The sequence below is a fragment of the Phaseolus vulgaris genome, chromosome 2 (assembly GCF_000499845.2).
Source record: "Phaseolus vulgaris cultivar G19833 chromosome 2, P. vulgaris v2.0, whole genome shotgun sequence".
Taxonomy (NCBI): Eukaryota; Viridiplantae; Streptophyta; class Magnoliopsida; order Fabales; family Fabaceae; genus Phaseolus; species Phaseolus vulgaris.
Window position 1 is genome coordinate 4,775,601 of NC_023758.2, and position 17,444 is coordinate 4,793,044.

The 17,444-nt window shown below is 30.1% G+C and overlaps 4 protein-coding genes across 4 annotated transcripts; 2 read left to right on the plus strand and 2 right to left on the minus strand.

Moving 5' to 3' along the window:
- Window positions 1-1,509: 1,509 nt before the first annotated feature.
- On the minus strand, window positions 1,510-3,116 carry LOC137810449 (transcription factor bHLH84-like). Its single transcript, XM_068611696.1, has 5 exons — window positions 2,583-3,116; window positions 2,241-2,441; window positions 2,078-2,143; window positions 1,926-1,991; window positions 1,510-1,803 (listed from the first exon to the last, which is right to left on the minus strand). The coding sequence occupies exons 1-5, from the start codon at window positions 3,000-3,002 to the stop codon at window positions 1,693-1,695; spliced, it is 864 nt and encodes a 287-aa protein (XP_068467797.1). The 5' UTR covers window positions 3,003-3,116; the 3' UTR covers window positions 1,510-1,692.
- Window positions 3,117-4,621: 1,505 nt separating this feature from the next.
- LOC137810450 (small ribosomal subunit protein uS14z/uS14y/uS14x) lies at window positions 4,622-6,127 on the minus strand. The gene is made up of 3 exons (XM_068611697.1): window positions 5,957-6,127; window positions 4,905-5,004; window positions 4,622-4,813 (listed from the first exon to the last, which is right to left on the minus strand). The coding sequence occupies exons 1-3, from the start codon at window positions 6,016-6,018 to the stop codon at window positions 4,805-4,807; spliced, it is 171 nt and encodes a 56-aa protein (XP_068467798.1). The 5' UTR covers window positions 6,019-6,127; the 3' UTR covers window positions 4,622-4,804.
- A 1,172-nt stretch (window positions 6,128-7,299) lies between these two features.
- On the plus strand, window positions 7,300-8,204 carry LOC137810437 (uncharacterized). Its single transcript, XM_068611684.1, has 3 exons — window positions 7,300-7,447; window positions 7,525-7,796; window positions 7,881-8,204. Exons 1-3 carry the CDS (start codon window positions 7,424-7,426, stop codon window positions 8,035-8,037), a joined length of 453 nt encoding a protein of 150 aa, XP_068467785.1. The 5' UTR covers window positions 7,300-7,423; the 3' UTR covers window positions 8,038-8,204.
- A 1,627-nt stretch (window positions 8,205-9,831) lies between these two features.
- Window positions 9,832-11,793, plus strand: LOC137810438 (probable polyamine transporter At3g19553). The gene is made up of 2 exons (XM_068611685.1): window positions 9,832-11,028; window positions 11,184-11,793. Exons 1-2 carry the CDS (start codon window positions 10,070-10,072, stop codon window positions 11,632-11,634), a joined length of 1,410 nt encoding a protein of 469 aa, XP_068467786.1. The 5' UTR covers window positions 9,832-10,069; the 3' UTR covers window positions 11,635-11,793.
- The last annotated feature ends 5,651 nt before the right edge of the window (window positions 11,794-17,444 follow it).

Here is a 17,444-nt window from a genome sequence, read left to right on the forward strand (position 1 = left end):
AATTTTTTTATATCTTTTATCTTTACTTATTTTGTTTTGCCTTTATTTTATATCTTTTATGTTTTTAGTTGTTATTTTTTTTTCTGTCATTCTTTATTTATATCTATTTTTTGTTTTTATTTTATTGTTGATGTTTTTATTTTCTATACTTATTTTTTTAGTCTCATTTTTAAGCATTAAGTGTAACATTTGTATTAGTTTTTTTTAGAATTTTGCATTTAGGTAAATACTTCAATATTATTTATGTGTCCACTATTAATTAATACTAATTGACTTTGGTTTTTTATATAAATATGTCCTGTATTTTTTACTTGAAATTAACATGATTACATCATCAATAATAATAAAAATAAATACTAATTTATGTTTATAGATTCAACTTTTATGTTGTTGTAGAGTTTAATTTTTTATTTTCTTCATTTAAAAAAAAATATTTTAAACTAAACATTTTTAATTTATTACTTTTTTATTTTTATTTTGTAAAAACTCATTTATTTATTCATTAATTATATTTCTAATTATTTTAAACATTAAAAATATTTATTTTTTAATGCATTCAAAATTAAAATTATTAAAAAAATAATAATTTATTATTTATTTAATTATTTTTAAAATGGTGCTAGATAGGGAAATAAAAAATAAAAGAGTGCTAGATAGAGAAATAAAAACAAAAGGGTGCTAGATAGGGAAATAAAAACAAAAGGGTGTTAGATAGGGAAATAAAGATGTAAATGGTGCTAGATAGGGAATTGAGCCGACATCTTATAGCGTGCGCTGATTAATTTAAATTTTAGAAAAACATTTCTGATAAAAAGACTTTTGCAATAAGATTTTAGTTATAAACGGTTTCAAGTGAGACAAGTTATGTAGCACGGATACGATATGGATACGGACACAAAGATACGTATAATTTCTAAAATGTAGAACACGAGAACACGGATCTATATATGATATAATTTTGAATTATATAAATTGAAATAAATATTTATGTGAAAAAAAAGTATGTTTCAAATTTTTTTGGAGCAGGAAGATATTTTTTATAACTGATTCAAAAGAATTTGTTCCTTATTTTTATGATCATAATAAAAAATTATCAATAAATTTGAGTTTTTAAAAAATTATTGTATTTATTGTTGGAGATCCCACATCGACTAGAGATTAGAGCCTTTCATTGTATATAAGTGGGTGCAAACCTCAACCCTATGAGCTGGTTTTATAGGGTTGAGTTAGGACAATGAAAGACTCTAATCTCTAGTTGATGTGAGATTTTCAACATTTATACCTTTTAAAATTGTGTTATAGAACCATGCTAGAATTTTCAAAATCCAATAAATATTTTTTGAATTGAACAGTTCACCAATAAGTATCCTAGGAGTGTCGATAAAAAAGTTATATATAAAATAATCTGGTAACTAGCTTTAAAAGTAGCACTTAATTGTTAAAAATATGATTGTTTATATTTTATTTTTCCAGTAGAGTTACTGCATGAAATGCTGAGGAGACTCAAAGTGAAATAAAATTATCCATTGAAGTATGTTCTGAAATTCCCAAATAAAGAATAAAAAATGAACTGAAATTGATGTGGTTCAGTAATTTTAACTAGTTTCATGCGTCCTTGTTTGTTTGGTGAACTGAGCATATATAAACATCACAGAATGATTCTGCCTGCTCTTAGTAATCTTTATTGCTATGCTATGCATTTCTTTGGTTGCTTGGTGATGTTGATGTTAAAAGTTCCGGGCCAATGCTCATTCCATTGTAAGCAATGGGAGCGTACATCCACAGATCATCAGAGCTCAGAAGCTGTTAAAATTCAAATGTTGGAAATCATATCAGTTATTGTCTTTTCAAAGATGCATATTTATATAATAATATTGGCTAAATTTTAGATGCAGCTAAAGTAAGAAGGATAACCAAGTTGTGACCTTAATTTGAAGCTGTAAAAACTTCACATGTTGCACAGCTTCCTCAAGCATTGTGCTGATATCAACCTGCAGTTCATCAAGCAATCAAACTTTAGAATTTTGTGAGTGAACCAGTGCTTTTAGCAACAGTTGATTTCCACTGAGCATGCTACCTTAGTTCCATTTGGGACCAGTGTTTGTAGAATTCTCAACCTTTCATTTATTCTCTCTCTTCTCTTCTGCACAATGCAAAATATAAGAACCAGTCCCCCACAAGCAAAACAGTATCATAAAATGTCAGCAATTAGCAAGGATAACTTCAAACAAAGGACTTACTCTTGCATACGCGCTCTGTAGATCAAGTGCAGCGTCTCTGTTAGATCTTGATTTTCCACTTGACTTCATTGCTCTAGAATCTTTGGATTCATCATCTGAAAAGCAACTGCTTAAGGTCTGAGTTGCTTCCTCTTCAGTGTTCCTCAAAGAAGATGGTTTGGGATTCTTCTTAGATTTCACATTCCTCTTGTTCTCTGGGCCCTGTATGAAAATCATGAATTCATGAAGACATACTCACAAAATCAAACACGTATCATGAATTCTGCATGAGAAGGAAATGCGAAAAAAGATAGTAATAATACTAGAAAATGTCAAGAAGAATTACACTTAGTGGTATTCTACCTCAAGTGAGCTCCTAAACCTTTTTTCTGATTTCTCCATGCTTCTGGTATTATCCTTTTCGGGTTCAGAAACTAATATTTGGCGTGCCTTGTGAGCCTGCAAATCCATATCAGCAAGATTCTCTCTCCCAAGACCCAACTCTTGGTCAGTATTTTCATTCATCAATTTGGCGTCATTCCCTGGTAAGGAAAACACGTGGCCCAAATTGTTGGAAGCATTTGTTGTGGGAAAGATATATTTGGTACTATGAGCACAGGGCTCACTCCCTTGTATAAAGAAGATAGAATTTGCATTTGGAGCTTCTGTTTCCATGTTGAAACGTTCATAGAAGAACTGGCTCATGAACTCAGCTTCCTCCTCTGTGTACACTTCACTATGACAACTCATCCATTCTTGGGAGATCTCCTCAATAGGCTCCATTTGCTTGTTCTTTGGATGCCTATAACTATAAGAGAGAGTGTGTTAATGCAGAATAAGAAGCTTCACTATTTGTTTAAAATGCTTGAACTGAGAAGTTGGAAAAGCACTCTATTTATAGTAATGCTAATGGAGGGATTGGCTCTATATCTATCCATACGAAAACATCTGAACTGAATTTGCCAATAATTATGTAGCATCTGACTAAGTCTGAAAGTAGGTGTTGAAAGACATAGGTATGAAAATATTCCACTGCATCTTATATTAAATTAAACACTGTAGGAATGGTTTGGAAGGTAGGAAAAGAAAGGAGATAAAGAAAGAGAGTTGCAGCTGTAATTGGGAGACGTGGGGTATGTATGCGTTGAAAATTAACTTAGAATGGCTGGCAGCTTGAGATCGTGGTGATGAGTCTGAGTTCTAAACTGTTATTTAACCAGACACCATTATCTGTAACTGGATTTTTGTTCCCTCCACATTCTCCACCAACTTCAACTCCAGTTTCCATAGTAGATTTTAGTTCACTCTATATCACATTTATGTAAAAAGTCTGAAGATCGCAAGATTTCTGATGTTTTTAAACCTGAAAGGATCGTCATGCATTGAACTAATGGCCATAAGAATACTGTACAAAACACTGATAAAGAAAAACATTAGCAAATACAAAAATTGTTTTAGTAGTTACACAAAAAGTGTGGTGTAGTGGAGGGTTTCTTCCTCAACCGTGGAACTAAAACGGAAAGTTCAGTTTGATTCAAAGGTTGCTGCAATAAATAGGACTGTGTAGAATGAAGTGGATTATAATTCAAACGTTAATATGATCTAATAATTCAAAATGTGCGAGGCTAAACCTGTATAATAGTAACTTAATCTAATTTAAACCGTAACTGTTATTTTTTCTTTGTTTAAAGAGTGTTATTTACAGAGAAATTGATATGAAAAAAAGAGCAGCACATGATGTTGAAAGTAGTTGTGATAAGTTCATTGATCACAGTGCTACTCGTTTACCAGTTCGTGAAGCCATTTACCAGTTATTATTAGATGATTGAATCGTTCAAATTTTGAATGCTGGTAAAATATAATTATTAGATAAAATATAATTCCTCGAAATTTCAACAAATGAAGAAACAAAGCTACATCTAAAGTATAAGCCTTAAACCGCGTTGAAATTACATTTTGAAATGGGGAGGGGACCATGCAATCTTACACATGATATTAACTCCAAAATTATTTCTAAAACAAGAGAACAAGTCATAAAAAGGATAAAATAAGGATAAACTTCCAACGAGTGCAAAAAAAATTATAAATGGGTTGATTGATGATTGTGCTTGACACAATACAGGTCCAGTTACATTTTTTATCACTGGCCCTTGAGTTCATTGATAAGGCACTGTATCAAGTCAATCATTGCCACTAAAATACAGACCACAAATTCACCATGAATTTTAATATTAATCATGAAACACTTTTCTATATTCTATAAGTTAATTATTCTCTTTAAATAAAAATAGTTTTACAAATAATTTTTCAATGAAAACATAGAGAAAATTGCAAACACATGGAACTAATAAAGAAGTAGATATAGAAAATTGCAGAATTATAAATGGGCACAGAGAAAGATGTTGATAGCTCAAAACAATTATATAAAACAAAAATATTCTCAGTTCAACAACTGTAGAGTGTGATAATTAACTTGACTAAATGCCATAAAAATTCTTAAAATTCTTCAAACAATGAAATCATCCCCACAATAACATCACTAATGGCAGACTCCAAAACGGTTGGGGACGATAAACACTGATCATTCAGCGATACTGCAACACAAACAGAAAAAGTAGTTATGAAAACCTGTGCAGAAATAATTCGGAAATTTGAAATTCACACAGATAGGTAAAAAATATTTACCTTAATGAAGCCAATTTCCTTCGCATTGCTGCGGAAACACTGCCTGCAGCACATAAGCCCATACTTCCTAATCAACCCATGAGGGTTCCCACAGACTCGGCTGCATAACAAGAAAACACATTCTCAATCAATCAACAAATCTCATCAGAATAAAGACAACAAACCATATCAAGTACCACCAATTCACAAACAGAATTATAATCTGAAACATAGACAGTCTAAAACTAGACAAACAATATCAGTATAGTTCGAAAAACAAAATTCAAAACAGACGAAAACAAATAACAAATTATTGACATATGAATATGCAACATAGGGAAACTAAAAGTAGCATATGTATGCCCAACAAAATCTTAAAGTAAGACAAACATTTTACAATGCATGCACAAAACCTTTTTCATAAGCAATTATACAAAATCACTATGATGATCTCCAATCATACTGGTCAAGATCAACACTCGATACAACTTACGAAATTCATTGGTCCATCGACAATTACATACCAATTTGAAAATGTCAGGCATTATGATTCAGTATCTTCACAAAATCGTTAAAAATTTAAAAAGGACGCTCAATCACTAATCTAAGGCATCCTCAGAGAAGAACGCAAAATCCCATCTATACACTGATGAATAATATGATTTTAGATAAATAGTCACATGTTAAGTTGGGTAGCTTTTGTATTTGTGTAAAAGATGTTTACTGAGTTTTCCTGCCAACTATTTTTAAATATAATTTTTCAAAATTCAATTTTAACCTAAATCAAATTTGCAAAATTAAATATATTTAAAATCAATATTACAAAGACACTAAAACTTCAACGAAATAAAATATGAATGGTACAAAAGCTTAATTCAAACCCAAATGATGAGGAAAAAACTAGTTATCACAAAAACGTGGCAACGATTCACGGCTCTCAAATGGGGGATAAAACAATTCTCAAAAGTAAAAATGAAACCATAATAATCGTAATCAAAAGGACTAGGAACACGGAGTGAAAAGGATCAACTTTGCCATTCTGGAATACCACTTATGGGAGATGAATTACGTACCAGGTGCGAGAACCAGGTCCATAGCTCTTGGGATGAGAGTTCCACACATTGGAGTGCCCCATGCTTCTGATTTGCAAAGATGGAATCGCAAGAATCCCAAAACCCTAGCCTCCAAGTTCCACAGAAATATGAAAAACAGGGACCCAAATTCTGACATATATAGTAGAGTCAAAACCCTAGGGCGTTTTTGGTCACTCTCCACTATTAATTACTGTTTCTTTTATTTACATTTTTAAGAGATTTTATAAAATTCTAGTTTAAAAAGGAAAATAAATGAAAATAAATCCTTTAAATGAATAATTAACTCAAAACACTTTAAAATATATCAAATGAATTAATAATTGAAAATATTTTATTTTCATTTTTATAAATCTTTTATTTTAAGCGCTAAAATTAATATTTGGTAAAATTCTGAGTAATTTTGTTAAGATTGTATTGTATCAATATCTTCTGTTTTTCTAAATACGTTCTGTTTTCTAAATACGCAAAGTTGTTACAATAAGCTGGTAATAAATTTTTAAAACGTATATAATTTTTTTGTAAAAAATAGTATAATAACACAATTGTCTTTGTGAGTCTATCTGTTTGATAGAAAAAAATTGATAAAAAGTTGCGAAAATAAGTTTATTTGTGTTTAATTCCTTTTAAAATTTAACATTTTCATTAAACAATAAATTATGTTTAGATAAGTTTCAAACATATTCACATAGGGAGAAAAGAAACTAATTTCTCAGAGTTATATATAAAAAAAATTACTAAATAACTTATCATGCTGTTACTTTTATCAACCCATTTAATGTGGTAAAAAAAATATTAAAAAATTGATAGATACATCTCATTAGCTTTTTAGTTATAAAAATGTTATATGAATAATCTCATATATTTACCAAATAAGGAAAATTTGATCGTCATCCCTAAAAATCATAATTACTATGAGATATGAAAATATTTATCTTCTACCCCTCAATGAGAAAATAGTGATTAATTGATAAATATAAGAATAACCAAAAGTAATTATTTTCAATCCATTTAAAAAAAAGAGGAATCTAAAAAATATAGACCCTATCATTTTTCGTAATATAAAATAAAAAAAACATCAACACAACTAGTCAACTACCCAAACTAATATATAAAAATATGAAATTTAAATGAATTATTATAGTATAAAACTAAATTTAATTTGATCTGATATCTAAAATATCAAATCAGAAAAACATTAAAGTTTAATTTTAGAACATTGTAAACGTTTATACATAATACAACATTTTAAAGGAACATATTTTTTTATAAATAATGAGAATAAGAATATTAGAATTTTATCTAAAGAAAATCTTATTATTTGATTCTGGGCCTACTGGGCCAGGCCGGGCCGGGCCGGGCTGGGATTATAAATACCTGGTTTTGGAAACACTCTTTGTGAAGTAGCACAAGCGCAGAGAGAGATAGGGGTTTGAAATTTGAAGAATAATGGCTTCGTCTTCTTCTGCGCCGGTAATTTCCCAGAACTTATGAATTTGATTGCCCCTTCATATTTATGCATCTGATGTTAGTTTGATGAGTGTGATCAGGGAGGTTTAGGGTTATCGGAAGAAGATTACGAGGTGATGTATGGCTCTGAATCGGGATGGGTGGAGGCTCGATCATCCTGCGATCATCTACCTTCTTTATCCGCCGATCTCAGCCACATTCCGCCGCCCAACACACCGTGCCACACCTGCCACCACCCCTCCGAAAACTGGCTCTGCCTCTCTTGCAAGCAGGTCCTCTGTAGCCGTTTCGTGAACAAGCACATGCTCCATCACTTCACCCACACTAATCACTTTCTCGCCCTCAGTTTCAGGTACGCATAATGCTATTCACGCATCGCTTCCCCTTTTTCATTCATCCACCGTTTCTTCATCCGTGCCTCCACTTTATGAATCAGTGATCTCTCCGTCTGGTGTTTCTCTTGCGACGCTTATTTGGATGCTCAACTCATTCCCCAACTTCGTCCTGTTCATCAACTAGCTTATATAATGAAATTCGGTGAGCCTCCACCACTTATTCAACATCAACCTTCTTCCTCTGCCACTTCGGACTAGCAAATCTGATGTTTCCTTTTACCACTGATGTTGCCGTTGGATGGGATGTATATTTCTCGCTCTCTTTCACAATTCATTTCATCTGCACTCTCTGTGGTAATTAAGGAATTTGAAATTGTAGTGTAAGATTTTACTTCATCAATCCCAATGCTTCCTTCTAGTGTTTACTCCACATTTTATAGCATTAGCTTAGTTGGTGATGTCTTGGACTCAATTTAGCCTCATAGTTAATTCAGTTCTTCCTCCTTTGTGTCAAAATTTTCGGCTAAACATGAATTTTTTCACTTGTGATTGATTTTGCCTAACTCTAGTCATCAGATTTTGGAGTTTACTAGAAACACGAGTGGAGTGAGTATGTTCTTCTCATTTTTTGCTTTCTCCAAACTAAACACAGAGTTATGCATTTGATTCTGTGAAATCCTAGTATGCATTTGATTCTGTGTAATCCAAAAGATAAAAAAAATTGAACTTTCTTTTGCTTCTCATAATCGCTGGCACTTAAAATTGATTTAACTGCAAGACAGTATTTATCATATCAGGGAACGAGTGTAAACCCAGTTCATGGCTAAACAAGGCTTAGTGAAAAAAAAACATTTTTTTACATCGTGTGACTTCGTTTTAATTTCCTGTGAAATATAACATTTTTTATTTTTAATCCCGTAAATATAAAAAGCTTTCATTTTCAGTGTCCATGACTTAAAGATCACGAGTGGTTTGCTTGATGTCATGTTGAGGATTAAAATAGGTGACAATGAAAATTGAGGAGATAAATAAACTTGAAGGTTTCATAAGAACTAAAGTTTGAAACTTCCAATCCAAATCCAAATGTGCACATTAATTATTACAAAAATAGTTTACTTTTTAATCAATGCGGTTAAATTTAATTAAAGTGAAAAACACTTTATATATGCAAACATAACATATAAATTAATTTAGTTAATATTTTAAAATATAAATTAAAAAAAAGTAAAGTTTCGAGGAAGATGTATGATCAATTCAAATAAATAAGAAAAAATTAAACGACTTAATTTTTTTAAGGAAAACAATAATTCTTAAGAAAATTGGAAAGAACTAATATGAAGAAGGTATTAGTATTTAAAAGTTGGAGATGAAAATGAAAATTTTAATGTATAATGTTTAAAAAATATATATAATATTTGAAATAAAGAAAGAGATCATCATAAATTTTAAGAAGTTTTAAGTTAGTTTATTATTTTATAAAATATAAATTAGGTGTTAAATAATGATAAACTATTAGTTGTGTAAAAAAATATAGGTAGAGTTCTGTCTTTGAGATTAAAAGTAACTAAAATCTTCCATTTATAGAGTTAATTGCAATTTATGGCTTATTAAAATGGAAAGAAAGATAGCCTTGGAAGCTTTACAATCACATGATTAGCCGTCACAAGTCAAAGTGATGGATGGATGATAATAAAGAGTAGTGTTAGAGCAAGATTCCTTTTTACCGGTGATTTAGAATTTCTCCTATTTTCTTTTCTTTTTTTTTTCTCAAAAGAGTGTGGGTATAATTAAACACTTAAAATAATTTTATTATAATTTAAATTATTTATTAGAAATTGAAAAGATATTTTATATATTAAAATATGTATTTATAAACTTTAATTAAAATATGATTTGTATATTTAAAATACTTATTACGAGTATAATCCTATAAAAGTAAATATTTATAATATATTTTGAGGAATAAAATGTCAATTAAGTTATATAAAAGGAAATAAAATTTAAAAAATTATCATAAGAAATAAAAAAAAAACAAATATCCTCTGTGAAAGAAGTGAAATTTATGTAAGCATAATTGGCTCCTTCATTGCTGTGAGTGAAAGTGGCATGCTTGGAAGTTGGAACAGAAAAGAATAGAATATATAAAAAAAGAAAGAAGTTGGGTCAAAGTGGGATGAGGATGAAGGTTGGCAGTGAACAAACATGTGAAGAGATCTCAGTTGGCAGGCATGGATCTCTGATACACAGCCAATAAAAAGATGAAAGGGTGGGTGTGCATGTGTGGTTCTTGATGGTGATGGTGATGGGTCTAGAGGGCACCAAATCCAATCCCAAGCTAACCCTTTTGCCTCTCATAGCTCTAATATTCTATGAAGTATCAGGGGGTCCTTTTGGAGTAGAGGATTCGGTGAGGGGAGGGGGTGGTCCTCTTTTCTCCTTACTCGGATTCTTCATTTTCCCTCTAATATGGAGTATACCAGAAGCTCTTGTCACGGCTGAACTCGCCACCTCCTTCCCTCAAAACGGTGGTTATGTTATCTGGATTTCCGCCGCCTTTGGACCCTTTTGGGGCTTTCAGGAAGGCTTCTGGAAATGGTTCAGTGGGGTCATGGACAATGCTCTGTACCCTGTTCTGTTCCTCGACTACATCAAACAATCTTTGCCTCTCTTTGACCGATTCGCTGTCCGAATCCCTGCTCTCTTGGGGATCACATTTTCACTAACATACTTGAATTACCGTGGCCTTCACATTGTTGGCTTTTCAGCTGTTCTGCTTGCCCTTTTCTCACTTTCCCCATTTCTCATAATGGCCCTTCTTTCCATTCCACTCATAAGACCAAGGCGCTGGCTTGCTGCAGATTTTGGCAAGGTGGAGTGGAGAAGATACTTCAATAGCATGTTCTGGAATTTAAACTACTGGGATAAGGCAAGTACCCTTGCGGGGGAGGTTGAAAATCCAAGTAAAACGTTCCCAAAAGCACTTGTTGGAGGACTAGTCTTGGTGGTCTCCTCTTATTTGATCCCACTTCTTGCTGGAACAGGTGCTTTGGAGTCCTCGCCAAGTGAGTGGGAAGATGGTTATTTTGCACAGGTGGGGATGTTCATTGGTGGTTCTTGGCTCAAACTCTGGATTCAAGTGGCTGCTGCTATGTCTAACCTCGGCTTGTTTGAAGCAGAAATGAGTAGTGATGCTTTTCAACTTCAAGGGATGAGCAAAATGGGAATGCTTCCAGCTGTATTTGCTTCAAGGTCAGATTTTTCTTCTTCCCAGGCCTTCCCCTAAGAGTAGTTCACCATTTTCCTCACCCCATTTATGCACTTAATCGAAAGCTAGATGAAAATTTTCAACTTTCACATTAATTGTGAAAATGGTTCAACCATCTAACATTTATGTTACCTTCTAGGTCTAAGTATGGAACGCCCACGGTTAGCATTTTGTTCTCTGCCACTGGGGTTATCTTCTTGTCGTGGATGAGCTTTGAGGAAATCATAGAGTTCCTCAATTTCTTATATGCCGTGGGAATGCTTCTTGAGTTTGCAGCTTTCATAACTTTGAGGTTGAACAAGCCAAATCTTCACAGACCTTACAGAGTTCCGTTGCCAACATTTTGGGCGGCCATACTATGTTTGCCTCCTGCTTTATTGCTTATTCTTGTAATGTGTTTGGCTTCTTTGAGAACGTTCTTTGTGAGTGGAGCTGTGATTCTCCTGGGGTTCATCCTCTACCCTATCTTAGTTCAAGCCAAAAATAAGAACTGGATTCTGTTTGTAGAAAATAAGGATGTTGAGCTTCTTGTAAGCTCACCATTTGCTAGTGTGGAAGAGGAGTTGTCTTTAGTGCAAAGTGATTCTTAAAGTATAAATCAACATGTTGTATCATATTTATCATTCTCATCAACTATACACAGAATTGTAGCTATTTTCATCCTTTGAAAATACTTAGTTATAGTGAGCGATTTAATTTAGAACCTTTTTCCAATGGTTCTACTCAATGTCTCAATTATTCATTACCAAGTTTTTTAGAGCTTCTGAGTCTGTACCTTAATTATCTCAATATTTGTTTTGACAGTGTACTGTAGTGCTTACTAAGCTAGAATTACGAAATTATACAGGAATGAATTGGTGAATATAACGAGGTGAGTTTCCCATGCACTTTTGGAACTGTAACGTGGTAGCAGCTTCGTTTAGCAATCTTATTAAGACAAATATGTTTTCTTTATGGAAGTATAGCAAGATGTGAAGTATTTATAAGTAGAAAAACTCTTTTATTTATTCTATATTTCACATTGAAGTATGACATGTTAATTTGCTTTTAAGTAAGGATGGTTGGTATCTTCTAAGGAACCACTCCTTTCACTCCTGTGCCGCTGAGTTTCTTATTATCAAAACTGAAACACAAAAGGGATAAATGTAAAGTTAATCTATGAGCACCAAGAAATCTGAAGTACTCATAGAGAGGGAGATACTTTAAAGCAATGATTTGTGGAATGGATACATAAGTAGAGAGAGGGAGAATGAACTATTTTAAGGGAGAACAAGTTTTCTTTGGCTTCTTTTACCAAAGCTAATTTAGTACCAATCCCCCTTTTGCTTGCAAATATATGTTTTATCTCTAAAAACTTTTTTATTTGAATTGATGAGTATCTTACTCATGCATGGTAATATGATTTTTTTTTAAGAATTTTGAGAGTTACCATACCTTTGCATAGAGAATCATTGAGCGATGACATCTATGATGACTTTGAGAAACGATTATTAGAAACATTTCTACATAGTACAATTGAGATTTCAAATTAGTTGACATATTAACAACAAATTAAAAAGAAATTGATTTTGGATTTTTCCATTTCAAACCTTCAACACATCGTAGAAAGATGTCAAAATAAAGCATAAGAAAAAAAAAAGTAAAGAAAAGAATCTTACAATTCATCGAGATTAAGTAGAATGAGCGCTTTTGGGATTGTTCCTGACAACTCATTGTTGTTTAGCCATCTATATCATCAATGCAAACAAAGCTTAATTCACAATTGTTTGATTCAAAACAATGTGTATGGTTTAAGTTTTTAATCTGGTCAACCAACATGAACGTGCTTACAAGGATTTAAGAGACGTTAATTTGACAAAAGATTTTGGAATACTTCCTTCTAATTTATTATTAGACAAATCCATACTAATAAGGTTTGCCAAGTTACCAAGTTCTTCAGGAATATTTCCACTTAACTTATTTCCGTTGAGATCCCTGAAATGAAAAGTTTTACTATCAGTCTTTCTGGAAAACAATAGGATTAAATCAGTACATACACTATATTGAAAAAATCATTAAATATAAACTAATTTTACAGACTAAAAATAATTAGTTGCCCTATATTGACTAAATTAGATATCATTTTAGAGGTTAAAAAAATTATTGGTTTATAAATTAGTTTCTATTATTGATAAATAGTTTTTAAATTGGTATTTAATTAGCTACCAAGGTTTAAATTTGGTAACAAAAACCTTGGTTGGTAACCAAAACCTTGGTAGCTAATTAGATACCAATTTAGAAACTATTTATCAATAATAGAAACTAATTTATAAACCAATAATATTTTTTGTCTCTAAAATAGTATTTAATTTAGTTAATATAGCAACTAATTATTTTTTGTTTCTAAAATTGTTTTCTTTATATACGCACTCATCTTAACATGATTCGTTTATGGTTGATAGTTTAACGTTTTTAGACTAATAGGATGTGAATATTATGACAAATAAGAAACTTGTGTTTGTATCGAAAGACAAATAAGAATAGGAGTTGATGGAGAGTGTTGAGAAATTGTAGAATCATGATACATACAGATATTGAAGGGAGGGAAGTTGGGCAAGTTCTGGACCCAAAGTTCCAGTGAAATCATTATTGCCCAAGTCTCTAAAATTGAAAGAACATACACAAAAGTGATTAGAAATGAAGGGATGAAGAAGGTAAAGGAAAAAGAATGTTAAGAAAGAAAGGGAATATTACAGGCGAATGACGTTATGATTGGAGTCGCAAGTGACATGAAGCCAAGTACAAGGATTGATAATAGAAGGGTCCCAACTCTTCAGTGCGTTGTTGGGATCAGAAAGCTTTTTGCTGAAAGCATGAAGAGCGTCTCCTACAAATTTCAAACAAACCTCACATCAGTTTTAAGGTGAAATGCATACATTTGTTTGTGAAAACAAAAGGGTTTGAATAAAGAATAAAAATACCTTCAGAGTTTGAGAGGGATAAGAGAGGACATTGGAGAATGAGACATAATAGACACAACAACTCCAATCTAGACATCTTCAATTCTTGTATGTTAGAAGAAACAGGTATTCGACTTCCATTAATGTACACAACACTAACTTTAAATAACACAAATAATGTTATTGGAGAGGAAATTTGTCAGGTGAGAGGGAAGAAAAGGAATTCGTGGAAAGGGAGGAAGAGAGTGAATTTCTGATAACTTTAAAAGACATGTAAGGCGTGTAAGGTTGTTGAGATTGATGAATATTAGAGTAAATTTATAAGGATGAGTTATTGAAACTTTTGCCTCATGTGATGGTTAGGAGATAATTTAATTTTTTGTCCAGGTTTATTTTTATTATTATTATTAAAAAACATTTGAATAAAAATTATGATATTTTTTTTAATTTAAGTTAATTAAATTGCTGTAAATTATTTCTGATATCGTTAAATAATTATGTTTTTTAAAAAATACTATGAAATATAATTAGAGATATATATGGTAAAATTAAAAATTATTTCATAAAAATAAATACTTAAAATATTTAAAATTATAAATAAATATAAATCTTAAATATTTTATGTTGTATTTAAATAAAAATCTGAAATATATAAAATTTTAAATAAATATTTGAACACCTATTTTTGTTTCTAGTCTTCTTTCTTCTCTGCTTTGATTGTGATTTTTGTTTAAAAAACATAGATGGCAGAAGAGACAAAGAGATGATCGAAGAAATGTGAAGTTAAAGTTAAAAAGGTGGTTTAATGTTAGAAAGATACAAAAGCTCATTATTATGAATTACATTTTCACATCATCATTCATTCACATGCTTCAGCTGACTAAAGTCACGTTAACATTGCCTTCATATATATAATTTTACCATTTATTACACATTCTCATACATTTGAATGGGATTCATCTCCTTTTAAACTATATTCTATTCTTCTAAATATCTAAATAAATAAAAAATCAGATTTATTAAATTTTAAATTTTATATCAAATAAAATATTTCAATTTTCATCAAATATAAAAAATTATTTAAATACTAAATAATTGTTAACAATTCAAGAATATTTGTATTAAATATTTTTTTAACTCATATAATCAAGTTTTTTTTTCTTTATAGAAGTTGATCAAGATTAATTTTAATTAATTTCAATCACAATTATTTTAACGACATCAATGAGAATTATGTCCAGTGTCTTGTTTCTTGGAGTTTATTTTTATCAAATTTTTTTTATCGGTGACAACTGAAATTCTCTCTGTTAATATTGGTGAAAAGTTGTTCTAGTCGACATAAGAAAAAAATATTGATAAATAATAAATTAATATTAATGATAACAAAATAATCACTAAATGCTTCCAACAACAACAAAAAAAACATCCACAAAGTTAATGGAAAGAATTTAGTTCACATTTATCAAAAGATGGTATCTCTAATATTGATCGTAAAAACTGATTAATATATGCAAGAAGTGACAATATTTACAACAACTACAAAAGATAATCCTAACGATTTAAAATATAAATAAAATATCAACAACAATCATCAAAATAAACAAAGAGTAGTAATCAATGTTGATATTAATTAAACGAGAATGAAACAAAAAAAAACACGTGAATTCAAAAATATGAAAAATTTAAATTAATACCTTTTAAAAGGTTAAAATTATTTAATTTTAAATAATCAATCTACTTTTGATAAAGTTATAAAATTATAATTTATTTTAAAATTATTTATCCAAATAATGTATTTTGTCACAATTCATTTCAAATTCTATATTAAAGTAAATTACCTTTTTAAATATACTTTAAAACAAACTCAATAAAAATATTTTAATTTACAGAGTAATTATGTGAGGGTATTAGTTGGGAGATTGCAACAACTAAAATGGTGTAATGCTATTTAAAATTGCATTGAAAATATAAGAATTAAATGTTTTTCTTGATTTGGGAAAATTATACAGGGACACAGAAGTTGTTTAAAGTTGTAGATAGAGTCCAATGTGAAATAACTTTTGATTTAGTTTGTATCACTGTTTTTCAAGTTTGAAATGACTTACATAACATATATAATATATTATACTATTACTAAATTTATTCATAAAACTAATATTATTTGTTCATCATCTTAGTTGTCTTAAAACATAGATATTAGTGATAATAAACATTTTTTCTTCCTCAGGTGAAGTTAGAAACGATTTTCTTGACTCAACTTATCATTATATTTTTCATTTGTCGACAAAAAAAATTAATTTTTCATTTGTTTACTTTTCTTAATAAAATATAATGACTTATATTCACGTTTTATTGTAAACTTTTATTATTAACAGTGAATTTAATATGTGTCCACTTTTTTCTTCCGATAATAAAAAATATTAATTCTTCTGATAGTTATTAAAATAAAAGTATAACTAAAGTTTAATAAAATAATTAAATTTATACACATTAATTTTTTTAAAATAAATTAAACTATTTTTGTGTGTGAAAAATAAGTACAAATTTTGATTGAATTTTATTCAAAATTGATTTATCTTTTATAAGTATTTATTAAAAATTATGGAAACCAAAACCTTAAGCCTTTGTTTGGTTTGGAGTGGGACTGAAAAAGAAAAAAAACTAAATTAAATGAGGTGAAAGTGAGTGAAAAATTTAATTGTTTGAATTTAGGAAAAAGTGAGTGGACTTCAAATGAAAGTTTGTGGATTATTTAATTGGTGTGATTGAAATAAAAAAAAAAAATTCTATTTTTTTTAAATACCCTTCTTTAAAATTGGGTATGTCTTTGTTTTAAAATAAATATAAAAGTTTAGATGAAAAGGATTTTAGTATTTTTTTATTTGTGAATGAAATTTTTAATTAAAGAAAATATAGCGTGTTTATAAAAAAAAAAATAGTATTTTTAAGTGGAAACCATATATACAATTAGTAACCACACAAATATTAACTTTAGTAAATGTATAATTTTTAAGTGAAAACAAACCAATAACATACTTTATGAGTGAATTATAATAGATAAACATTGAAAGCAAATTATAATTTCATATAGTATTATATGATATAATTGTTGATAAACTACAAAAGTAAATTGAGAGACCTATAACTAATTACAGTTGCAAGCATAATAGGTGCTTCAAAACTCAGTGGAATGTTAAAAAAATAAAGGCAAATATGTGCATGGATGTGAATAATGTTCCATACAATTATATTAGCCAACATAAGAGGCTATACAACTACAATGCCCCCTACCAAATAAATAAATAAAAAATCATAAATTCATGCACAATAGACTTATTTACTTGGTTTACAATGTCCCTCCAAATGTGGAAGTGAAAATTCTTAATTTGGTTCAATTTTAGTGTGATCATAATGCTTACAGATTCCAAACCAAAGGAATGGACTGTAAGAAAAATAGTTTA